The 26648-nt window shown below is 37.1% G+C and overlaps 1 protein-coding gene across 1 annotated transcript in view; it reads right to left on the reverse strand.

Annotated features, from left to right (window-relative positions):
- Positions 1-888: 888 nt before the first annotated feature.
- STK39 (serine/threonine kinase 39) overlaps positions 889-26648 on the reverse strand; it is a gene marked incomplete at its 3' end in the record, with an annotated part of 94908 nt that continues 69148 nt past the window's right edge. The window contains exons 14-17 of the mRNA XM_084265069.1: positions 21458-21510; positions 19520-19588; positions 4945-5009; positions 889-963 (exon numbers count right to left, since the gene is read on the reverse strand). Coding sequence (XP_084121195.1) covers positions 889-963; positions 4945-5009; positions 19520-19588; positions 21458-21510 — 262 coding nt within the window. The remainder of the gene's footprint in view (positions 964-4944; positions 5010-19519; positions 19589-21457; positions 21511-26648) is intronic.

Below are 26648 nucleotides of genomic sequence, written 5' to 3' on the forward strand. Positions count from 1 at the left end.
AGCAGTCTACCTTAACAACAACAGTTTAAAGTAGTTCTAGTTCGTAGTCTCCCCAGTAAAGCATACTCAAAATATTCTAACACCTCTGATACTGTGTATCCCCCCTCCTTGCTCAGATAACTATATAGATTCATATACTGTACCATATGTATGGTACTTCTAGAAAATGGAGATTATTTATTTAAGCAGCCTCAGGCACATTCTTAAAACATTAATGTCTGCAAGGCACCTCCCACTCCCTTGACAATCAGTTTGTGGACTGGTTTTTTAGACACACAACCAACAAAAGCTTGCTAATGCCTAATAGATTCAAAGAAAACCCCTAGAAGTTACCAAATGCTTCAAATATATACCTGAAACTTTTTTAAATAATGGGAGATTAACTGCAAATAGCACATAATCAAGTCAAATAATTTTCTTATTACTAGAATGTGTAATGCATAAATATAAGAAAAATAAAATTCACAGTCAGTTTCAAAATTAGAATTCAAGTTTGGCTAATAATTCTTAACTTTTATATTTATGTTAATTTCTAAATAGAACAGAACAGAGGCAGTATTATCAACCACAAGTACAGGTAAAATAGTATCACTCAAAGTTTATGAAAGAAGTAAGCTTGATAGAAAACTCCTTTTGTAACTGATAAAGCCACCTGAGTGCATTTCCACAGGCATTTCACTTAAAGGGGATCCAAATCAACTGCTAAGAGACATTTAGTAGCATTTTGAAGGTTAGCAGCAGTGGTGTAGCTGTGGGCTTTGCTTGTTCTGACTTTGTGAATTGCTAGAGAATGAAGCAGAACTCAGTGTGTGGTGCATTAATTTTCCTTTGCATCTAAGCTGGCCTCTTCACAATCTCACAATTCGGCTTGGGGTCAAGGGACAGACATCAGCTGACACTTAACTGAGCAAACCCAATCAGTTTCACTTCATCGGGAATCTCAGTGCCATCACAGCCAGAAGCCTGCAAATACAAACAGAAAAGTTTAGTATATCACACTATACCAGAGGATTTGACAGCCAGGCTATAAATTTTCCCTGAATCACCTAGTCAGCAAACACCTTGCTCGAAGGAAAGCTCTCAGACTGCTTGGTGCATCTCTGTCAGCCAACTGCAGCTCTAATTTTAGCCAACTCTTTTAATCAATATTAGAAATTATGAAAAAAACACTAGGAAATTAACACTTCAAGTCCCAAATTCTTTAACCCAAACTTTCCAGAAGGGAACCAAATTTGCTTTTTCATGGGAGCATGCTGTTTTCAACTACTAAGAGCAAATAACGTATATGCATAGAGTCCAGCTTTTACTGTTCTGCTGTAGGCACCAAATGTCTCACAAATCCAGTTATCAAGTCAGTTTGGATTACCAGTTCACTGAATTACAAGAGATTGAAGCAGTCTACGAAGAGCAAATACTGTATTTGCAAAAGGACAGCTCCTTTCTGACATTACATAATATGTACAGGTGAGATTCTTCAGCAAAGCCTGCCACAGTACAATCTGGCACAAATAATCAGCTATTTTTTCACAAATAAGAATGAGAATATAAAACCATGTTGCTCATGACTGAACTGTTACTTCAGGTCTGCTTAAAAAACACAAACCTACACATCCTATAGGAAAAATACTTTCATACTTTGTTTTTTAAATTTTTAAAAATTTGCTTCTGCAGGACAGAAGTATCTACATTTTAAAGTTTTTAATGCATTCTTCACCTATGTGGAGGATAAATCAAAATAATAATACAATTTGATGAACAGTGTATAATGGTAAACTGCTTATGACAGATGCCTCCAGACTCTGGAATATCCCCCCAAAACCATCAGGTCAATTGGTTCACCCTGTAAAGAGGCATTGATCCTTTTACACATTAGCAGTAGTTGAATACCTTGGTAGAATTCATTTGTGTACACTCAGTATCGGGGAAAAAAGCTCTCAGCATATAAGGTGCACCAAGTGACATCCACTGAGTTTTCATCACCAAAACCCAACTCAATACTTGTTGAAAGCATTATATCTGGCGACTCCTTCAGATTTACTTTGATCAGACACTAAGAACAGTTCTCTCTTCAGAGAGTGTTTCACAGGTCTTATTCCACTGAAGCAGTGAGTTAAAGGTCTGAGATCATCACCACTGGCTACTATTAAGATATCTCAATGTTTTTTTGGATTTGTAGTTTAGTAAATGGAATTTGAATTTTGCACTTAAAATACCATGATAAAGAGAGCTAATATTAATAACATCATTCTACACTCTAGCTAGCTATCAACCTCCTCAAAACCATGCTAAGTAACATACTGAGATGCATACAGATTTTGAAATGCCTTCATTATGAATATTGTCCAATATTTAATGCACCTGGAACCTATTAGCTTACACTTTGTGCCTAACAATTTCAACTACTATACACAAACTGCAACATACAAGAAAATCTCTTAGAATTTTCAATTCATTGTTGAGTGATGAAATGCATTCTTTCATTAATGTTTTTTTCCTCCCTTTCTCATAAGAAAAATCCTTACATAAAATGCAAGTTATGCTGTGCAATAATATTCTGTTTCCTTGAGTGTTGCCAAGATTATTTGTGTATTAAAACAGCCTCCTCCCCAAAGTGTGGACAGCTGAATCCTGCAGACAAGTCATCATTCTCTCTGTTAGCTAAGAAAGCTAAGGGAGGTTTAATACTGTATGTAAATATTCTGTAGAATGACACCACTGTAAGATCAAAGATGGACTTGTTAAGAACTATACAAGAGGGAGATCCAACCTTAAAGACAGATTCATCCAGGCACCTCATTTGAATAACTTCTTTTACCATTTTAGTAAATATTAAAGACAAAACCAGTTAAGATATAAGTAGTTGTTCTTTTTCTCCCCAAGGATGCAAATGCTTGCTGTTTGAATAGATATATTACATACAAACAAAATATCAGAACAAGCAATATGCAAGCAGCGAGATACTAACCAGATTCCTTGTCCACAAACAGCAGTAAGTAATTCTCTGAATAGATACAGGATTAGCTACATTTAGACTTTGAATCCCCACGAAATATTTACCAACAAAATATGTTTTAATCAAGTTGTATACAAATGCACTCAAATTCAGGGAGATCTTGCTAAAAAGTAACAAAGACTCAGCAGGGCATACAAACAAATGACAGTTCTCCTAGGCAACTCCACAACACAGAAACAGGAAGAAATAGAACATATATTAAATTAATCCAAGGATAATAATAGATTAGGATATTTCTTGCAGTTATATTCTTTTTCTGGGAAGTAGGGGACTAATACAGGAAGCCCAGGTTAAAAATCCCAGGAAGAATTAACCTGGTATATCAACCAGGAATTTAAAAAACGTAATTGAAAACAAAAAATTACCTCAGAAAAATTAACCTCAGGAATTGTTATCTAGTCAGTGGAACTTACCTTGGGAAGGGACAAAGATACTGATTTTGTTCATTAATTGTGATTTGGTAAGGACTAGTATTATGACAGCATTCACTCACTGCAGTCTGAAATACCACATGATCGACTGCACCCCAGCAATAAATCCAGCTGAATCACAGAAATACCCCAACCTAAATTTTCAAGTCCATTTACATTTACTGTGTATAAACGTTAACTGGATACTATGGAGATACTACGTTTTGGAATCCCAAGCCTCTATTTTAAGTGTGTGAACAGGAAACCCAGACTTCACAGAGCCTGTAGCCTATGTATGTATTTAAATGCTCTCGGTGAGATGCCGCTGACTACACAATAAAGCTAAGTCAGATGTTCAGACAGCAAGAACACAGATTACCTGCAAAAAGAAAAGCATCAGCCTTTAAGCTATATTTAGATAGTAAGGGCCACAGGAACAAACCAATTTGAGTTGCATGTCTTTATTCCCCTATTGCAACTCCTCCTGAAAGGAAAAGTCTACGTTCTGTGGATTTTACTGGACTGTAGAGGAAAAATTGCTCCAAATGAGCTGGTCAATTAAAATTACTCAAATCTGTATTTTAAAAAATTACATGGGAAAACCAATCCTCAATTAATACATTACTATCAAGTAGGTCACTTATGCTCTAAAAACAGCCCTCTACAGCCCATCTGAAGCAGCTGCTTTTACAAAGCAAGCTGTGTCAAGCCCTACTTATCTTACAGACATTCAGCCTAGTCTTTCATAGGGGGCTGAGTCACTCTCAGCAAGGGGTGCTGAAAGCTAATTGGTAGGAGTTTGGTATCCACATAGCTAATCATTCAATGGCTTCAGGTATGCAAAGTTTTCAACTTAATTTTCGCAAGAAATAAAACCAAATACAGCACTTAAATTCAGAATTGTTTTTGCAAGGTAAAGTTATTAATATTAAAATCAATCTATCATGATAGTAACAAAATCAACCCAAATTAGGACAGTTTGTCCAGGGCACAAAATGCAGCATAGAAAACAGTCCCAGGCCCAAAATGAGGGTCTGACATTGTATACACAGAACACAGAGAGAGGTGGGGAGGGAGAAAAAAAATTATGAAATACAGTGGGAGCAAGATTAACTTGCTAGTGTGGAAGGTCAAATGAAAGAATGTTTAAGGAAAGAAGTAAGGAGAAGCAAGCAGTGGAGGGCAACCTGCATGCAAGAAAAATGGTAGCAGGTGTTGGAAAAAACAGGGTTAGAACCAAGTGTTCATCAGCAGTGGACACTTCAAGCAGTGCAGAGCTGAAGGAGTGAGGGTGGAGGGGAGTTAACCCAACAACTACTATTGTTGGCTGACTGCTGTGTGACTGTACGTATCCCCAGTGTCCTGTCAAAATAGGGTTTAGGCTTCTTCTCTCACACACAGCAATTCCAATCATCTTAACTGTCAACACATTTATTCAGCAAAATAGCTGTAAATGAGATAAAATCCAGACTGTGCAAATGCTGTGATAATTTTGTTTCTTCCCTTCATGCTTTTACTTACCAACTTAAAAGTCAATGTTTTCAAGGCCTTTGGATCATCTACTATCTTCTGTAAGTTAGCAGCAACTGCAAAATAAAATACGAACAAAGATTTAGAGAAAATTGCATTCAACACGATATCAAGCCTTATTTTGAGTCTTCTACTTAATTCTACATACATACAAGTCTGTAAATTACTACCTGAATCATTTAATCACTCTCTAGCTATCGTTTGAAAGTCAGAGAGGACTTGGGCTGTCATAAATCCTGCCTCCTTTCTTTTGCAGTCATTGATACTTTGTGACTGATTCTGGGGAAAAATCTGTCTGAAAAACCGAATGATAGAAGAAAAAAATAGCTACTAATTTTCAGTTGAGTCTATTCCACAAATTTTGCTTAACAACCACACAAATGCAAACGCAAAGGAAATGGGAGAATCATCCAGCCAAGGATAAGCTGACGGCTGTAGCAATTTATATCATGGTTCTACTATAGCCAGTTTCTGGAAGGCGCTGAGCTCATTTTCCCCTCTAAGTTCTTTTTCTTCTGGCAGTATGTGTGTACTTCTGTCCCTTTTTTGGGCTGGCATCAGTACCCACACAGTCTCTTGGTGATCTGTTCCAGCTCACTGAACCAAAAGAAAAATGAGCAAAAGTAGGAGAGTCATACAAAAGGAGCTGAACTTCAACACTACTCTCTCAGTAAGCATGATCAAGATAGATTTGAGATGTATCAGCAATAAACAGTTTAACTAGAATCTACAGAGCCAGTGTCCAGAAAAGGAAGCTGTATGCCATTACAGAAGGTAATAATCTACTCCTTGAAAACAGGAGGCAGGAAAATAAATATCTCTTTTTCTATCAAATCCAAAAAATTGGCTGCTTTCAGCTTTGTACATTTACTGAACTTGCTCCCCAGCTGTGCACAGTCATAGATCAAGAGGTAACTCAGACTGAATCATTGAGAGCCTTTGTTCAAGACTGACTTATGAGCACAAGGTGTCATCAACAGGACATCAGCATGAGATAAAGACTCCACAGTTGGCAGCGCTATTTAGACAAGATTTTAAAAAGAAAATAAACAGGTATTAAGTAGAAGACATTTCTTAGTACACCAAATAGGTAAGTACCATAAAGCAAAGAAGCAAGTAACCAGATGTTCTCCATAAATAATACTTTCCAAAGACTTCACAAGGTGGAGGGGACACAGCAGAGATTTGCATGTTGAATGTCCTACTGCTACAAATTTAGGTTCCTACTTCTTCCGTCTTCCAACATCTCACAGTGGTAAAACTTCCATTCCTACCATGCCATATCATGTATGATCCACTGTGTAGTAACAGAAACTGGCCTCAGAGGGGGAAGTCCAGTGTTTTGCAAAGGATTTTAGAGAAGTAAACAATAAGGCCCATGTACCACTGTTAAAGGCAAATTAATTTTTCTGGGGTCTCATTTTCTGTATTGGATTGTTTATACACCTGTAACAAATCTGACCCAGGATGAAAGGTGTTTGAAGCTAAAAAAAAACTCTTAAAAGCAAGCTCAAGGTACGTTTTGTAGAGAACACTTTTTGTGAAGAAAAAAATAATTAACCTTCACAGTTAAATGAACACCACTATAGACACTACAATATAAAGTATTTCTGTTTCTAAAGCTTTATTATGCAGAATCTTCTTTATTCTAGTCATTACAGTTTTTACTTTAATCACAGAATTCACTTCCACAATCAATAAGTCAATCTTACTGCTGTACCTCCTACCTTATAAAATAAGTGCAAATACAGATTCTGCTTTTCATTACAATTAATACTTAGACTCTCATACTTAAGAAAAAAAGGAGTGTTCAGCCTCATAGCTCCTGAAGCCAGGATAGAATAGCTTCAATTTTTTATGTCCTATAAAATAGGATCATGTACTCAAGAGCAGTTCTGGCTTACCCAAATTCCCATAAAACATGTCTTAAAGAAAGAGATTAAAGAAAGAAGGAATTCTCCAGCTAGCTAGCTTCACTGAAATTGAGACACCATGCTACAAAACCAGATAGGATTTGGGTCCTAAATCCAAATATTTCTAACTTCATCCATTGTAAAACATTAAAAAAAGATGAGCTTCAAATGCATGCTCATCTTCAGGGTAGGCAGTCTTTCATTTAATGTTGAACAGCTGTAGAACAACTACGCTAAGCCAGTGCTCTGCTTGGCTATTTCATCTGAAGATAAAAACTTCCATTGGCCCCTAGGCAAAGATACTGGCAAAGTTACTACTCCTGTAGCCCATTATCAGCAGTTGTGTTAATGAGCTATCATAGGGTGCAAAGCAGCACTGTGGACTTTACAACTGGTATCGGTATCTGAAAAAACCCTAACCTTCCTGCTGATTGTTTATCAGGGAAGAAATCACATTTTTCAAAGCAAAAAAATAGCAAAAGGTAAACTAGCAATATATGTAAATAGTTAACTCCAAGTACTTGTTAGTTAATCAAACACTGTAACAGAAAGGAGTGGATACCATTCTTCAAATAATCTGCTTTTCAAGGAGCAGTGCTCGCTCAAAGGGTACAAGGACATAAATCTCTTTGTTTGTCTTTACTTTTAATGTGAACCCAAGCAAAAATTTTTACATATAAAATGCTAGAGAAACATCTGAAGCAAGCATATGAAATACGCTTTGTTTTTGTTTCTGTGATCGGCCAGGAATAGAGTGGGACATATTTAACCAAACAGAAGATTAGGAGGATTTAAGGGAGCGATGCCAGATGTTTTCAGGCTACACTTGTAAATGAGAAAGCAGACCTGCGAAGAGTCCAGAATACTAGAATACAAGTGTACATAAAAAATAATCACACTTTCACTTTCCTACAGAGATAGGTATCTTTTCAATTTCAATGATACATATTCAGTATTTTTCAAGTGAAACTAGCATTTCACCTGTGACATTGGGTACTCTGTGTTTTACATTTTCTGGTCCTTACAGAATGGCAATCAAAATGTTTTTGTCAAAACAATGTCATTAATACCATTCAATAAAGCCACCAGGAATACAAATGTTCCCCCTCAAACACACCCTTCACATAAGATATCCTTCTGCGATATCTGAAAGTGTATATAATGGCAACTAAGAATCCAATATGTGTGTGCAATTACCTAGAAAAACCATACACTCCTGTTAGTATCTCCTTGCTTTTGTTTTGCCAGGTCTTGTCCCTATATAGGCTGCATGGCCAAAAATTAGAGGTCACTGTCTGAATTTGGATACCTAAGTCCTCTTTTCACAAAACTATTTAAAATGTGGTTCATTTTTTTCTAGGGATGAGACAATCATTATCCTTTTCATCTTAGTGCAAACCAAAGGAAATTCATAAGTAGACAGCACTGAACATTCCTCTCAGTACCTAAGCACCTTCAAGATCTGGGATCAACTGGTAAACTGGAGTATTTTGCAACAATACTCAACAGTAACAATAAACAGCAGTAACCCAAGAATTGCATGTGTCCATGGCATCTCTAGTTTAGTTAACTTCCTTTAGAGAAATAGAGCCTACAGCACAGGCAGCATCAGCCATGCAAGCAGTTGAAAGTCCTAGCTGAAAGCCATCCTGCAGCTCCTTCCAATTACTTCTCCAGAAAGTTTGGGGATCCCATCTTCACTATAGTAAAGACATCCTCAAAATTGCAAGTATAGCAAAATAGTCTGGAGTGGAATATCCATCCTACTTTAAATTAATCTATCAGTTGCATTAAATATTACTGACTGACCAGTCTTAGGAATATACTTCTGAAAATTTAGGACTATTACTATGCCTACACAGCTTGGACCACTAAATATGCAAAGTCTTCTAACAGACACTGAGAAATTCATGCCAGACATATGCTCACAACAGTAAATACTGTTCTCACATACCAGCAGTTGCTGCTACTGTTCAGCCCTATTCAGAATTACTGATCCCATCAGGCAAGGAAGAAAAAAACAATCATTTTTAAGTGGAACTCCTATTAGGCTTTACTGATGAACAACTCCCCTGACTATTAAATTTAGGCTCTTTTCATCAGAGAAAGTCAAGACTGTCTAACAGTCCTAGTACTGTTCACATACAAAGTTTTTATTTTGCTTAAATAAAAACAAGCCTAAAGTTTCCAAATGCAGACGAATGTAGGTACATCTGCAAACACTAGGGAGGAAAATAACCATCCCATTCTCACTACCTCTCCCTCCCTCAGGGTCCCAACAATTCCTGTGTTGCAAGTCAGTGAAAAAAGTCAATTTAATACAGCAATGCTCTCCCCTAAGTGAGAAGGAGTTTCACATCAGGAGTTTCTAGAGAGGTAAGAATCCTTCTCTCCACTGATACTTAAACTATATGGAAAAATGGAAAGCACTGTTAAATATATGTCTCTGGATTCTACTTTACACCTTATCTCCAAGATAAGTATACTACAAGTTCCTATTGACAAAGCCATTTTTCTCTAAGTACTCTGAAGTCATGCCTTGGACATGGTACTTCTGAAATTCACAGTGATTAGTTTGCCTGCAAGCAGCACTAATTGACAATTTCAAATCCTGTTGGGGATTCACTGTTTCTGTAAGGCCTGGATATACTAGACTCAACTTCATTTTGCAGAGTGTTTTCTCAAATGTTATGGCCACACTCCTATAAAAGTCAGAAGAAGAAACATGAACAAGATAACTGTAGGAAAAAATTAAGTGGTGATGGAAAAACCTTTGCCAGCAGTTACCTCAAGTAAATAGAGTATACTTCAAATCATGCCTTGGAGCAAAAGCCCTCTTCTAACGTTAGCAGCAGTTAGCACAATAGGCTTTTTGTTGTTTACAACAATAAATGAGGTGCTGTTCTGCTTTCTTCAGGCACTTCTGAAGGACATATAATCAACCTATGTACCACAAATCATTCCAGGTTCTTCTGCAGGTTTTGCTCAGTGACAAATGGTTGTACCACTCTGTCAAAATAAGTGTCTGCACTTGCAGAACATGCAGTAGGATAAAAGTCAAACCAGGTATATAAATATACAGAACATAGGTCGCTAATTGCAGATGAAATAAATTCAAACCGCAGCCCCCCCATAACCACAGTTCTTTAGCATACATATTTATGTAGAAAATACTACAAATCACTTTGCTATATGCCAATTTTGGCAACTGCATTAGTTTTAACTTTTAATTAAGTGATCAATATAAGCTGAGGTAACAGAACAAAAAAAGGCCATCTTTTCAAGATCACAAATAAATATAATAACCATACTTTGGGCCTCTCAAATAGCTGTTTTGCTCCTGTAATGTGACAGGACTCTGCCTGGTTATTTAATATTCTTAACACAGCATGAAACCTAACCCTAATGGCTTCTGAATAGGCAAAACTTCTCGAAAAGTTAAAATTAATGAGACAGTAAATAAAGCTACATGAAGTACAGTAGAACTATTTCCAGTACAATGCCAACCCAGCCAACTGAGCCAGAGCCATCTGGCATAAACACAGACACAAGCAGAATCTAAACCTCGAGATGGTATTTCTGGGGTGCTCTCAAAAGAATAATGATTCATCTGCTTTTTCCATTTTGAAAAGAGTGTATGGGGAACCTCTGACACTATTTTAGGTTCAACAGTTTGCAAAGCAAACTTGAAATTATAAACTTGAAATTCAGATATGAGTAAAGGGAAAACATTATTCAAGCACAAAATTACTGTAAAAAAGACCCTAAAAAATTCTAAGCACTGAGAAAAAGGAAAATATTTTTAATAAGTGAAAAGTGAAATAATTTACATGTAGTCCAAAACTTAGTCTGGAAGAAATACCCACTTTCAACTGCCCCCTACTTCATCAATGGTACTGCTGCTAGGGAGGCTAAACTCAAAGCTCCACAGATTTACTGGCTTTCCTGCTGACTGTTTCAAATATTACCTCTTTCCAAACCAGAAGCAGTTATTTTGCCATTTTCATCTGATACATGGAGTTTGACATTATTAACTGCCTTGGGAGTCTGCTGATGTGAGGATTAATGCTGAATGGGTCTGAGGAATCAGGACACCCAAGTGATAGGGAATACTTTTCAATGGAATTAACACTCTGGAACATTCAGCTGCTAGTAGGGCTTTCCTCCAAAGGGCTGAATTTATTATGTGCACTCTTGAGGCAGTTTCACATATTGCAAGAGGTTTGTTAGAATATACACAGTCATCTGTATTTCATACTACACAGCACTTTTCCTGCATTTGCAAGATCATAACAAAATAAAAACTTAGGTTCTAAAACCTAGCTAGCACCGGATTATCGTATATTATGCAAACCATCAAAGCAATCAACATTTAGAGCTTTTGGTAACAATTCCTCCAGATCTGCGACTTTCTTCTTATTATCTAACAGCTCACAAACTGACTGCATGAAAGATTAAAAGGCTTTTCAAAGGGAGGTCAAAAGGGCTTTTAAGTCCAGCGTGATTCCATTAGCTCACCCATTCAGGATGCCAGTCATAAAATCCCTTTTGTTTATGTTGCTTGAAGAACAGCAGCAAGGGAAATATTAAAGCATTTTAAGATCTGTGACAGCTAACTAACAAGTGTTTATGGCTACAGGACTGCGAGGAGCTAGAGATGATTCTTATAAGAAAGAAAGAAAGAAAAATAGAAAGATAACAGCAAGCCTGGTTTCTCTTCTGAGGAAGCTATTGGACGCTGATAAGGCAGAAACATTACAAACATTTAGAAATGTATTATTTATGAAGAGGTTGTCATTAGGAATTTATCAAAGGGAGATTAAGGCTCACAAATTTGTCTGAATTCTCCAAGTTCACTGCTGAATCAGTAGATAAAGACAGTGGAAACTATCTCCACTTCAACATTTGATACTTTAATATCTAACAGCTTAATTTGCAACCTCACAATCAGAAAACAGCTTTAACAGGGCAGCTACAGGACATCAGAAGGCCAAAGCAGTCGTCCTTTGAAAAGAGCACTGAGAGACTGAGAAAGGTCTACAACATCCTTCTGAGCAGGACAACAATTTCACATTACAATTCCCACAGCTTAGAGTAATAAACCCACTATAATGCTGTCGTTCATATGGGTTCTGAGCCCAAATATTGTAAACACACTAAACCCAGGAACGTGTGTGTGTGAAGTACCACACGTGAGAAAGATCTATACCAAAGAAAACCATCCTCACCTCCTGAAGAATGGCCCAACACAGAGCAATAACAAAGAAAGGAGGCACACAGTACTTCAAATTATGTGGAGAATACTCAAAGGCGCAGGTTGGGCTAATCCTAATGAGTACCAAAATCCGTGCTGATTAAACTTTGGTATCAATTCATTTTTTATATACAGACAACTGAGGTTCAGGCTAGTTCATGTCTTTTTAGACCTATTTAAAGACATTAACTAACCATCTGGCATCAGGGTATCCTGTTTCAAAAAAGGAGGGGTAGAAAAAAGTGGGTCCAAAGCTTTAACAACCAACCAGTTACACTATGATTATCAAGAGCTGGAACACGCAAAGGCATGGAGGACACATCAGGGACACATATTCCTGACTGACATCTACAGACAAATAAAGACCTTAAATACTTGAACTGAAAAGAAGTAGTTTATGGAGTAATCGTCGATCTCAAATGTCTTCACGTTAAAATGTGAATTGTTACATGGGGCATTAATACCCAGGGCTCACAGACAAAAATTGTAAAACCCAGGGCTGATAAAGTAATCTAAAAGATTTCATTTTTCTTTAGGTAGCTGACAGAAAAATTCCCACCCAACAGAAGCTTTGTATTTTATCAAATAGGAGTACTGTATTAAAATAGAAAATGAATGAAGTTACTGCTAAAACTCTACCTATTTCAATTCCAATAACACATTATTATACTCCCAATTTCTTAATTACTGAGTATGGATGTCTGATCCCAAGGCAAAGTTTTACATTTTATAATCTGTGTGGAAAAAAAGAAAAGACTGAAATTGTGGTAATTTTTTATTGATTACATTAAAAAATATTACTATAAGTGGTAAACTGCACCTTTTCCCAGAACCTTATGAAAAAAAAATAGAAGGTTGAAATTTCAGATCGATTTTCTGCCCCTTCCCCAATCCCTGAGTGTGTGAAAAACACTTAGGCAAACCACTGCACATTTAAAACAAAGCGTTACAAAAAGATACATAGAATATATTATGATACTTAAATGCTTATCTATTTCATACCTTGATTCTGCATGTGTCTGACAGGGCAGATTATCCAGGAAGATGATGAAGGTTTATATACGGATTTCACAATTCCCCCTTCATTTGGAGAAAGGCACTTTGATGATCCTGCGCATTCTAAACCTCAGTCTAGTCTCAAATGAACATTTAAAATAAAAATTTGGACCTGCTGGCCAACAGTGCTAGCAGGGATATTTAACAAGGCTGAGATACTACAGTAAATTGCGCTCATAAATTCTCTGTACAAAAGAATGAGTCAGAGCACAAAGCTGAAACAATCATTTGCCAGTGACTGAACTGAGCTAGCAGAGTGCTAGCTTTCAGACAAAGGTTGTGACAAGAGTTTGATAGTCATCGGGATATTGAAGACCGCCCTAACAAATACCCTTATCATGTTGGATTAGAGTTGAAATGTAGGTCTATGCAAAAATAAGGCAGGTCCCATTCTGCTATGCATATCATTACCGGTAATCTCTCCCCATCGGATGTTCACAACTCCTCCTGTCCTGAGTTCTGCTATGAATTATAGATATTGTTCTGACAAAACTATTAAGAAGATGAAATAGGAGCCAGGCTACTTCAATACCTTATATCTGAAACTTGAAACAAGTAAAAAATATATTTAAAAGAGACTCCCTGATGTACAGAAGTTAGGTTCTGAAACAGGCTACCTCTGCGTTGAAGAGCCTCAATAACTCCTTATTTTGACATACTAACCACTTGCAGAGAAGGAAATTCCAAGCAAAGAAATAACAGCAACTAAATTACTGTTGAAAAGAGGAGTATTTCTTACATTGCTGTCTTTGCAACTTCTGATTCAAATACACAATTGTCTCTGTTTTGGTTTTTTTCAAACAGAAAGTAAAGATCTCAAAACTACAATTCAGACCTATGAGGGCAGGGATCACAATTCAGGCCTAAGAGTTTATCACCTACTGTATCAGGGAAAACCCAAACTAATCCAGATGGATTAAGTAGTAATGGGTGGAATAAAGGTTACCTTTCTTTTAAGGTAACCACCAATTCCATCTTTAAGTGATTAATAACTCTTATTTACTTGATCGTGGCCGTAAGATAAGCACACTTACTACGATACATGAATACACACGTGTAGACAATAATTTGCACAACTGGAGAATTTCTTACATTGTGTATTTATCATTCTGCCACAGTCATCATTACAGCAGCTGTGATTACTCACCTAACATAATACTGTTTTTTTCACCTTGAACCTAAGTTTCCACCACACTGAAAATTCAGCAAGGTGGGAACTTTCACACAACACACTTTCTCAAGTGCACCTTTTATGTGTAACACATATAGCTAAAATAACTTTGAAGGTGCAATTAGATGCAAAGCTTGATTACCTGAGGGTGTACCTCAAGCTTCCAGAACTCCCAGCAGTCTAGTCATTATGAGTCACCCTTCAAAGCATTAGCTCTAAATGAGCCAGATGTGTTGAAATATTTAAGTCTTTAGTTAAACCTTGGGGATTTTAGAGATACTCTCCTATCTGTAATGCATGTGCATATCTTGCTAAAGAGAGATAGAGTTACATGCACACACTGAATGCACAAGAGTTTCTACAAAATGTCTTAAAATAGTCAGGTTTTCATTAATTCTGTAAATTTCCTTTCTGGGTAATACATTATAAAGTAAACACAAATATTTTTGGGTTTGAGTTTCATTGTTAGGTTCTATAAAGAGATTTTCTTATTAGAAAGTTTGTGAGCTTGGGAACATAGAAAAACATTGTACACTTAAGTAAAAATTCTGTTATTTCACTGAGTTCAAACCACATGAAAACACAAAACTTCTAACAAATTTTCTCAAAGATCACAAAAAACAGTGCATCTCAAAATATTAATTGAAAGGACAAACCCTATGATGCCTCCAAATGGTTGTGCTATCCAAGTCACCTGCTTGTAGCAACATTACAGCTCGTTGAGAACATAAATTGATGTGATAGTTTTCTACTTGCACAGAACTATCTCATTTTCTGATTACAGCAAGGTAAGCCAGAATTAGTTGAACAAAAGACATTTCTTCATTCAGTTTCAAAGACTATTAATCTAACAAGACAGCAAAGTAAACTAGGTATAAGCAGATGCAGAGGAAAACCAAGGAAAGCAAAAGGATATTCAACATGTAAATCTGTGGAATTTCTAGGAATTGGATTTTTATCGCCACTATGAGTTAAGGTGGTGTTACAGACAGTATACTAACAAACTGGGCTTTTTCATCTTTCCCTTTTAGTATGAAAGTACCTCCAGCATCAGTAAACATCATACTGTAGAACAGTCAGCTGTTTGAAATGCTTTAATACTGTGATTAGTTGTGAACCATACATACTGCTTTACTGTTTAACGCACCTTGAAACAATGACGTTCTGGTTTTGGTGAGGCACACTTTCTCTATAATCAAGGCCAAATAACCCATCCACAGCCATGACACTTTTTGGGTTTTTGGGTTTTTTTAAATTCTTGATGACAATTTAAGCCCTACGTACCACAGTAACTGCACATAATAAAAAAGCTATTACACACACACACACACGCATCAAAATATCCAACGACCCCAAGCCCTTTAGTCAAACTATTATGGCATCTATTGTATTTACACCTCTTGGAAAAAATTCAAGATGCTGATGAAAAATTTTGCTACTTTTGAGTGATGCTCTCATTTCAAAATATGATCTATTGCGTTTTCAGATGGTTCTTCTAAACACATTAAGCTTTACAGCAGGAAGCTTTTGTTTTGACTGACTAAAAGCTGTTTCTCTGGTTACTAAGTGGATGTTTGGGCCTCGCTCCAACACCAAAGACAGATATTCATTCTCCACTAGTTAATGTCTGGTGTATTTAAAAATGAAGATACATCTTCCAGTAAGCTCAAGGTATTCACAGGTACTTTTTGAGAAAAATATCTAAAATAAAGGTACATTAATATAGGAAAGGGTAACTGCACTTTGCTTGGTGGCTTGGATATCAAGGGTTTAATTTAAGCAGTATTCAGGAAGGGAAGGTTATTTTTTATATATACTACAATTTAATAACTGCAAGCACAGCTTTAGGTTCTAAAATTTAAACAAGGCCTCTAGAAGATTAACTATCGGTGAAGGCTTTGCTGAAATTATATGCACCTTGTATACAGCAGTGAAGTAGGACTGCAACTACGTGACTTTCAACAGAATCAACTGTTGATGTGATTTGAATTTCCTTTACATTATAAAAAATATGATAAAGCATTATTAGATGAGTGTTTACATATCTTGCATACACAGGGAGACATACTTCATCTCAAAATGTATTTTGAAAATATTCCAAATCTTTCATATGATTTACCATAGCTATTTCAGAACAGCATAAAAATACGCCACCAGCTAGATACCAGTGCCTACATATAAGCTCCAAGACTCATTCCCTTTGCAAATGCAAACTCTAGGCTGCTTTAAAATAAAATTCTCTGCAGTGATTCCCTTAAACTAGGCACCTCCTGTGAAACAATGCTACTGTCAGTAAGAACAGAAACTAGTCAATCGTAGCCAGAACTGAACATGCAAGATGGGATTTTTGCTTCTCCGCAGAACAGGTAGCTGAACTTATCGCTTATCAGAATGAAAATCTTCCTGGGAAGCCTGTGTTAAGTGAAGCAAATCCAGCAAGACTCAAAGGTGACACGTGTTGATGCTTAGCAGCAAATTCTGTAAGACTTGCACGTTAGCTGGTCCCCACTAACAGCTTCAGCTCACGTATGCCATAACCATACATTCCACAGCAGCTTTTGCTGACTCCTATTCCAGAAATTTTCCTTTCAGAAAATCAGCTGTTGCACCAACAAATTGTTGAGTTCAACACAAGCACAGGTATTTTCATCTTTCTTTTTTCTCCCAGCCTCCACACGTTCCAACATCCATTAAAAGAAACAACAGGAACAACTTTTATGAGACTAATCTCAGAACTTTGTTTTCATTCATGTTGTAGAGGCTGAATTTCTGCATCCTTCAGCTAAAAAGTGAGAGGTAATTTATCAGCTGCTTTCAGTTTGGAAGCTAATGGAATCAGTTCTTCTAGTGAAGGTTAGGCAAGCTCTGCTATACTATCCCACTCTTCCTATATAGGAAGATTTTAAACCTTTTAATTTCAAGTGAGGAAGATGGCAAAAGCATTTCCATGGAAAATTAGTTTTGTAAGCAGATTTATACTTTCAGAACCATCTGCTCTTTTATATGGCTGCTTTAAACTAAGGGACTGAAATATTTCTTAGGACTGCACTGCAACAGTGAAATTTGGAAATTTGCAGTATCCTGCTTGCATGCAAGTTTCTTCCATGTCTGTACAACACTGAGCCAGTTTCCTCAAAGCAAATCACAAACATATTCTAACTTAAGTCCAACTTCAATATTTTTTTAGTTTAAATCGCATTGAGCAGAACTCATCTCAGTATAACATGAAATCTGAATTCATTTTCTAGGAAGGTAACTATGTCCAAATATTTGAAAACTTCAGCGACTTCACAGGCAAAAGCAAACACAAGTGAAAATTATGGTACAAAGTCATGGAAGAATTTGTGCCTGCGGAATGCAAGGTAAGTTACATCACAGAAAAACGAACGTATAGACTGATTATAGTTAATTAGGCTATATATAAAGTATATACTTCTGAATTCTATACGAGAAACTTCATGTCATTACTTTGTTTTAATACCACAATAAAAAGATAAACAGGAGAACAGAAAGGACCACCATCACAGTGCTAAAAATCAAAGTCTGGAGCAATTCAAAGCAGCAACTAAGCAATGAAATAAACTTTTATTCTTAACCAGTGTCTCTAACCAAGTCTGCTAGGGAAAACCTTACTTATTTAATGATCTGTGCTTCTTCCTTGAGGAAGCATCACTGAAGCCATGAATGTCTCTATCTTCATTTACCTTTGCCCCATCACTCCCTCAAAAGCTGATAATAAATCCAACTCATGGTGCCATTTCCATGGAAGCACTGGCACTTTGCAGTGGAAGAGAACTTTGCAGCAAAAGAAAAGGGAAGCGCAAAGAAGGAAAAAGGGGTCCCACCAGGACTCCCACTGCAGTATTGCCAGCCATGATTCTGAGTTCAGTGCAACACTGAGTGCCAGCTGACTGCCTGGCAGGTGGGATAGCCAATGGATAACAAGTCTCTCCTAGCCAGAGGAAAAAAAAATATTTCTAAACAAAGTAAGGTATCTTGTGGCAATGAAAATTCTAACAAAACCAGCAGCAGTATGGTAATGATATTTTCTAGACTGGATGTTTAAAAGGCAACCAACTAAGGCAAAGCCATCCCTCTTCCTTGAACCCTTAGAGCAACAGGGCAGAAGCAACTATGAGAGTGCCTGCTACCTGGTATGAGAGTACCACCTGTTAGCCTCTCCTAAATATTTAATCTCTAAAGAAAAAAGTAAAAGCAGAGGTAGTACTTTTGCTTCTCCTATCAGCTAGAATCAACCTGTGCTCTGAATATACAAAAGCAAAAAGTATTGGCTTCTCTCTGAAACACTTTAGTTACCCCACAAACACACTGAGAATGTAGTTGGATAATCTTCCTGGAAAGTCACATGAATTTAAGAGTTTGTAAAACTCCCTCCCTACCACTGAGTACGGTAACGGCATCCGAACTGATATAACTTCTGTGGCCATAACACAAAGACTGATTTGTTAGTATTCCTTGATTCAGTTCCCACAGATTTAGCATCTACTAGCCTCCTCTGACTTTGATAACTATATGTCTACTGGTCTTGAACAACCAGAAGAAAAGGAACTGCAGGGAAATGAGAGCTTCCAAATTAATTGTCTTTGCCAGGCACTGAATTTATTTAAATTTTCTTTCTTTTTTTTTTTTTTAAAGCACCAAATAGAACAAGAGAGAAGTATCTTTTGTCTCAGCAGCCAAAAAACATTTCTGATTACCGTTTTTTTTTTTTTAAACCATAAAAATAACAGTTCTAGGTGCAATTTCCAGAGAGCCCTAACTCTGGCTTGCTTCTCCTTCATGAACCCAAGCAGAACACTTTTAAGTTCAAAGCTGCCAAAGCATGCTTTGCAAAATCCTACCAAAAATCATTTTATTAAAAATAATAATAATTTTTTAAAAAGCACAAAAATGGTCAATTACTGAGTTGTAAATAATCCTTCAGGAAATCTATATTATATCACCGCTCTCAAACCACTAAAGAGTTCTGACTTCCAAAAGCAATTCTTGGACTGGTATCAAAATTGGCTTGTTGATTGAACTACACATACACGAAAGCAAAATTAGGACAGAAAGGATTTTGTGAAAACCAGAGTTAGAGAAAACATTTTTCACATCCATTTAACACAAACTTGTCACAAGAGCATAATTGCAAACAAAAATGTAATTTACCTATAACTACATCATGGCCATCAACCAGGCCTGCAGAGAACAGCTCCTGAGAAACGCCATCTGCTGTGTCTGTCCAAAAGGTGAAATGAATAAGTATGAGAGCCCACAAAAACAACTAAAAGCATCAGTCATCCAATGCAATTTAACAAAAATATATTTGAGTTCCAAAACACCCATGGAGGCAGACATGAATTCAAAATTACCTTTAATTAGGAGGAAAAGAGATAATTATCAGTTCTGCACAGCAAATTGCATAAGGTGATGGATTTCTTTCATTGCAAACCCCTACAGACCTTTCCTGGCCACTGGCATTTCTCCTCTAACTACATACTCGTACACAGTTTACAAGCTCAGTATCTTCACAATCAAGAAAATAAACTATGTCTTGGTGTTGTTTTCACTGTTTCCTTTATTGCCTTCTTTGTTCTGTGTATCTAGATAGAGCTGTGCTATACAGGCTTCACTATTTGTTACCAGGAGGGCAAAGGGTTACATGAATCGTCCTTATTTTGAAGTTTAGCTTTAAAGTAGCTTTTAAGTACTGAGACCTAGGAAATTCAGAGCTTTGGATCAATTATGCAACAATGCTGTACCTGAGTGGGTTGACTACTAAGTCCCTGTGACTAGCACTTGCTCCTGGATAAAGACTTTAGAAGGTAAAAAGGAGGAAACAACAGGAACAAGCCTAAATTCCAGGTAAGTCCTAAATGTAATGCGTCCTCAACACCAAGTATCTGTGTGGAGCACATACTTTGAGGCAGTATGAGGCAGTAGCTGCATCATTTCCACAAGAAACACAGACAAGTGAAAAACAACACAGCCAAGCTAGCTACAATTTCTGGGGAGCTGTGAAGAGGAGAATCTTAGCTGCCCTCTGGCTGCCTCAGTGACTGATGACTAAACCAGACCTGGTGTACTTCACTGTGTCATATTTGCTATTTTTTGACCAAATAAGAATTATCAAATGGCTTATGTAACTGATTAGAGAGTATTTAATGAATTCTTTTGACAAGTAACTAAACCAGGATGCTCTGTGTCCAATTAAGTATGAAATCTTTTGCTCTATTACCCACTGCTAAAAATCAACGAGACATGCAGGTAGACAACAGAGACTATATCCACGCACAGAACTACTGCACATGAAAGATACCATGATTTACTGGAAGAGAGACACTTCTTCCAATCTGGATTCATTTTTAGGTGTAAGCTCTTTGAAGGCTTTTCTAAATATAGTGAATACTGACTTCTGAGAAGTATGAAGTGTGTTCACAGTTCAAAGGGTTGCTATTTAACAAGGTTGATACATTCTTGCTCAACATGCCAGCCTCCTGTGCATTTTATCCCAGTAAGACTTGGGTTTCTTCAAACAGAAGTTTTATGAGTTCTTACAACTCTTAGCCCTGGAAAGCAAAAACAATTCTACAAGCACACAGTGGAGTCTAAAGTTTCAACACCAGAATTTCTTTCTGGTGATGATACCAAAGCTAGAGATGCAACTCAACTTTCAGAAGACAGCATCTGAAATATGGTGTGCACTTCATACTTGTTAGAGAACTTACTACAATAGGTAAGAAAACTCAATTACCACCATCACCACATAAGGCCTTATGGCTATTATCCTCTGCTTACTGCCATGTTTTCCAAATGTGAAAATGGAAATTCCAAAGCTGTCAATACTGCTATGCAAGGTCTTACATACCACATGGATCACTTCAATAAACCATGAAATTGATAAAGTATACTCTGGATCAAGTCTTCTAATATATACTATATATTATGCAACTCTGCCACTAGATTTTACATACTTCTGCTATTCTTCTTCAAGTGAAGTTCAATATAAAGCTCTGCACAGTAGGAAACATTCCAGAGAGGTAGTTTGTATTAACCATAAGCAGTAATCAATTTCTGAAAAGAATAAGTCAATTGGAGGAGCCTTACCTCTGCCCGGAGTAAACTCAAACCGTATGTCATTAAGTTCTTTCCTGGAGTTCCTGAAAAACATTCAGTGTATACATTAAAACATAACGAAGAACAAAACAACTATTCAGTTCCTACACACAAAGGATGTAGGATGGCACTGACAACCACATTTTTTTGTATCATGAATTTCCTCAACTTGTAAAACAACGCTCTCCCAAAGTGCACAGACTTAAGAGACTCCACTGCATTTTCACAGCACTATTAGGGGGAAAGCTAATAGAAAGATATGCTTACACCAGAAAACGCCGTTGGTATCCTAAAGGAAAAAATAAGGTCCTCAAATATTTTCCTTTTCATCTTCAAAAGACACCCTGCCATACTGACTCTGCCAGTTCAACATGTATTGCCACTTCTCCTCCAAGAGTAACAAAATACTCACTTGTGTGAGCTCCCTGTTTGACACCACAAGTACACAGAGATGCTCATGTAAGAGACAAAAAGTACCTAGTGAACATTAAATGCAGAGAAGAAGTGTTTGATGCACAGGGGTCATAAAGCTGTTCTGAAATGAGTAACGCCTTTCACTGACCACCATTGTCTTAGCAGCGAGCGAGGTCCTATCTACACACAAGTAAACAGCCACATGAAAGCCAAAGGTTTTCTGCCTTCCCATTTGTTGCAAAGAGAGCTTTAACTGGTTCGGTGTATCACACAGTCGTAAGAGACTTATTACCAATGGTAAAGAATTCCTTTACAGTCTTATACTGTGCTCCAAACCTCCACTCTGTGCACTTTCCCAGCTTAGAGATTCAGTTAATAATTCCTACCATCAACAAAACATTAGCCTCTTTTGCAAAAGAGATGTCCAGCTCATTTCTGGAAATGGCAAGCTGACTGAGCATAGGGATGAACTTAATTGCCGTAGCACGCTCTTTTTCCAGTGAATAGCTCAATTCACTTGAAAAGCTAATAGCAACAGAATGTGTTTTGCAGTCCATTATTCTTCTCCTCAGCAAGGAAACTGTATGTAAGCTCGTATTTCAGCATATCAGTCCATGAAGTCTTGCTGTGGGAAAACTAAATCTAATAGGCAGGCATACTCAGCTGTGACTTCCAGCTATTATCACTTGCTGAATACTTACAAAAAATACTAGACTCAAATAACAGCAATGTGCAGGAACACAAACCACAAAATGATTGGCAACACAGACAAAAGCAAGATGGCAAACCCTGAAAAATAACTATGCCACATGCAGTGCTTAAAATTAAAAATACTCATTTACTGGATGTACTGAATGATTCAAAGCTGAAGGAGTTTCATGTTCCCAAAATTCCACTTCAAATAAAGAGCTATGGGAGTTTAAGATCACTAATACTACACAGCAAATAATGCAGTTAGCTAGGTACAGATTTATGAGGCTCATTTACTTCTGTAGTAGAAATCTGCTGCCATTTTATCGAATATTGCACTATTTTTATTCAACAAATAATTAGTATGAACCTCAGCTACTTCTTGTCTATTGCCTCCCTTAGAAAAACTGGATGTCTTTGTTCAAAAAAACCCCACAAAACCACAACAAAACCAAAACCACAAAACAAACTTCAACATATGACCCATTTCTTAGTTCCCTTTCAAGAACCCACTCCCTTTCTCAGAGCTTCGTATCTAATAAGCTTGTTCAATCTGCCAGCTGCCCAAAATGGGAAGTTGCACAGAAATTCCATATTCTTCAGAAACAAGGTATGTTTTGACTGAACATGGGATGCAGCTCCCACTTAGATGCTCATTTCCTGCACACACTTTTAAAGCAGCAAATCAAGGGAATAAAATCTTTCTCTCATGCCTTTGCAGAGGTAAACCAGAATGTTTCGCTCCTTATTGGCAGCTATACTGAATTGCTCCAGCCTGCTTATCTTTTTCCAGCATCAGACACTAAAACCAGCTGAGGATTCTGTAGATTTTACACTCTTACAGTTATCTATCTAGAAACTAACACATCACACTCTCAGTTTTTGTCTTTCCACAGACCTCCCATAAGTAGAACAACCACCATATAAAAAGGCACTAATTAATTTTGAGCTGTCATTAAAATTACCAGCTTTCTAACAGACTGATACAGCTATGTGAAAGATCAGTGTCTCCTGATACAGACTCCTTCGCTGAGCACGATGCAAACGGGGTGAGTTTTGTCTCCAAATTGCAGAATGTCCTAAATAGAAAGTTAATGAGTCGAATCTGTTTACTTAAGTGAAGGTGAAAATCCAGAGAAGGTTGGTATGTATTCAGCTACCCAACTTTACTATTTGGAAGCGTTACACTCAGAACTATTTTGAACTTGGGATGCTGCTGCTTTCTCTTTAATGGCACGCTACTCTTCAGGAAAACAAAACAAAGGAAGTTTGGCAAGATTAATTTGCTAGGAGCCTGTAAGTGCTTTTGCTTATGGTTCCATTACATTCTAGACATTTATTGATTTCCATAAATTTATTCCATTATATATTCCACCAAACAGAAGACGCACTTGAGTTCTCCCCTAAAAGCTGTTCATACTCTTCTCCAGTCTTTAGACACTTCTCTGGCTCTAGTCAGTGTCACTGTTACTGCAAATTAGTTTGCTGGTTCCGTTGATACACTTTGGTGACAACTGCTAGGACTTGTTGATTTATTTGTAAGCAGAGTTTCCAAGCAGCATTTCATTTGATCCATTGGAGTTCACTTTTTACTTACATCCATTACACTCTTATCATGCAGCAGCACACAGAGACTATTTCTGCTAAATAGAAATAGGATTTGAAAAAAGGCACTTAGTATCTCTGTGATTAATAATTTTATCTTCTTCATCATTTCTTAATGGTTTCTAGTTTCTCTAATGCATTTGTGAAAAAGTTATTTGTATTTTAAAATGCAAAGTCAGACCTTTTTGCCATCTCTCATATTACCTCTTATTTGCTTCTTGCTCTGTGCCATTAGAGACTAATACACCTTGATTATCATGGATAAAACAGCCTATCTCTTTTTAAAAAGTAGTACATTTTAAACCCTTTTGTGCATTTTAGCACACTGTAGTTTATTAATTTCCTGCAGGCTGCTTTTCATTATGCAGCCACCTCCAAGAGGAGGAACTCTACAGAGCTGCTTTGAATAAGGGTGACACCAAAGCACACCATGCTGAGATGTTTTGGCAGCCACCTTTCTTGCAAGGCAATTTCAGAATTTAAAACTTTATACTTTATGAAAGCATATACTGCAAATCTTCATTATTGTTTCATTTTCATCAGGACCACTTGATGTGTACACAAAGACTGCTAGATCTGATTTGCTAGGTAACAATGCTTCCTCAACCAGAAAAAACACATGGGTCAAATTCATCACTTAGCCCATGCACTTAGACTATTCTGTCACCAGGATACAAAGCAAAGATGCTATGTTTTCATGGAAATTATTTGCAGAATAATGCTGATATTTACAAAAATGTCAAAGAAACAAATTAAGCAGCTGTTGAGATTGACGTAGTTCTACTGAAAAAAATCCTAAAACATACAAAAATTTCAGGCATTCACATTTAAATACAAAGCATTTCAAATTATTACCTAATGACAGTGTAATTCCTGCTGTAGTCAATTATGTTCTACACGCTTGATAAAAGATCTACACTGTTGAATTAAAACAGGAAATCATGTTTGTGTAATGATACAACTGTACATTGGAGACATTAAATATTGTTTTTTTCTTTTGTCCTTATACTCAGAATGTCTATCACAGAAGAGAGATTCAAGGAAATTACATGTCTTGGAATCAAACTTAAGGTCTAAATCACGCTGGGATAGCTTAATTACACATCAAGCAGGAGATTTTCTTCTTTTTTTACCACTACTTTCACACACACACAAACAAATTTTTCCACCATACTTATTCAGAGTTATCTGAAACATCACCTTCTATTTCCTACATGCTTCAGCATCTTCCACACAGCCCTTAGGGAGTCTGTATTCTCAGAAGAATGTACTTCTGACTTTCTGCTTTTCAGATGACAGTTAGTTATAACTAGTCTATAGTTGGTGCTGGAGCATATTCAAGTAAGGGCAAATAAACTGGTGAACGGTCTAGAGCTCATGTCTTGCAAAGAGTGGCTGAGGAAGCTGGGAGGAAAAAGAGGCTGAGGGGAGACCTTATCACTCCTTACAACTATCTGAGACAAGGTTACAGCCAGGTGGGTGTTGATCTCTTCTCCCAAGTATCAAGTGATAGGACAAGCCACACTGCACTGTGGGAGGTTTAGATTAGATACTAGGAAAAATTTCTTCACCTGAAAGGTTGTCAGGCATTAGAACAGGCTGCTCAGGGAAGTGGTTGAGTCACTATCCCTGGAGGTATTTAAAACAGGTGTAGATGTACTTAGGGATGTAGTTTAGTGGTGGGCCTGGCTGTGCTAGGTTAACAGTTGGACCTGATGAGGTCTTTTCCAACATAAACAATTCTATGATTCTCATGAACTCAGCAACAGAACTGAATTTCTTTTAAATCTTCATGAAGTGCGTGGTTTCTAAAATGGAGAAGTTTGTCCATGGTTAGTTTTGTCAAACCTTACTAAGTCTGGCTAGTGGAAAACAGCAGCCAAATACATATTCTTCTCTGCAACCAAAAATAAATTAGTCTTTAATGAAAACTGTAGAACCTTTATTATGAATGGCACATGGCAGTCTTCACCAACCAACCTTTCCCCATCCCATAATCCTACAAGACCTATTCCCACCAGGAAAGAGTTTCTCTCATTTTCCCACCATCAAGGACTAATGACACAAGTCACATCTAAGTCTGTGTGCTCAGACAAAAAACACACACTGAAAATAACATCACACTTATCACACTTGTACAAAATTTAGTTCTCACAGATGCTCTTCCCCTCTAAAATTTGAACTGCGTTGAAACAACCACAGAAGTGACCTAAGTTAGAACGGAAAAAACACAAGACAGCATAGCTTAAGAAACAAGGAGCAGCATTATGGTATCGGCACTGACTCACTGCAGTTGCTGGTGTAATTAAAACCACAGAAGCATTTAAATGACTTGTTAATTTAGACTGCGTAGAAAGCAGAAGTTTGCATCAAAATAGAGTGGACTAATCAGAGTGATAGGTAGGTTGAACATCCTAGAGCTGTACTCATTCAATTATCATTTTACATTACTGGGGCAAGATCTTTGTGTGTA

This window comes from Gallinula chloropus (assembly GCF_964237585.1).
Source record: "Gallinula chloropus genome assembly, chromosome: 5".
Taxonomy (NCBI): Eukaryota; Metazoa; Chordata; class Aves; order Gruiformes; family Rallidae; genus Gallinula; species Gallinula chloropus.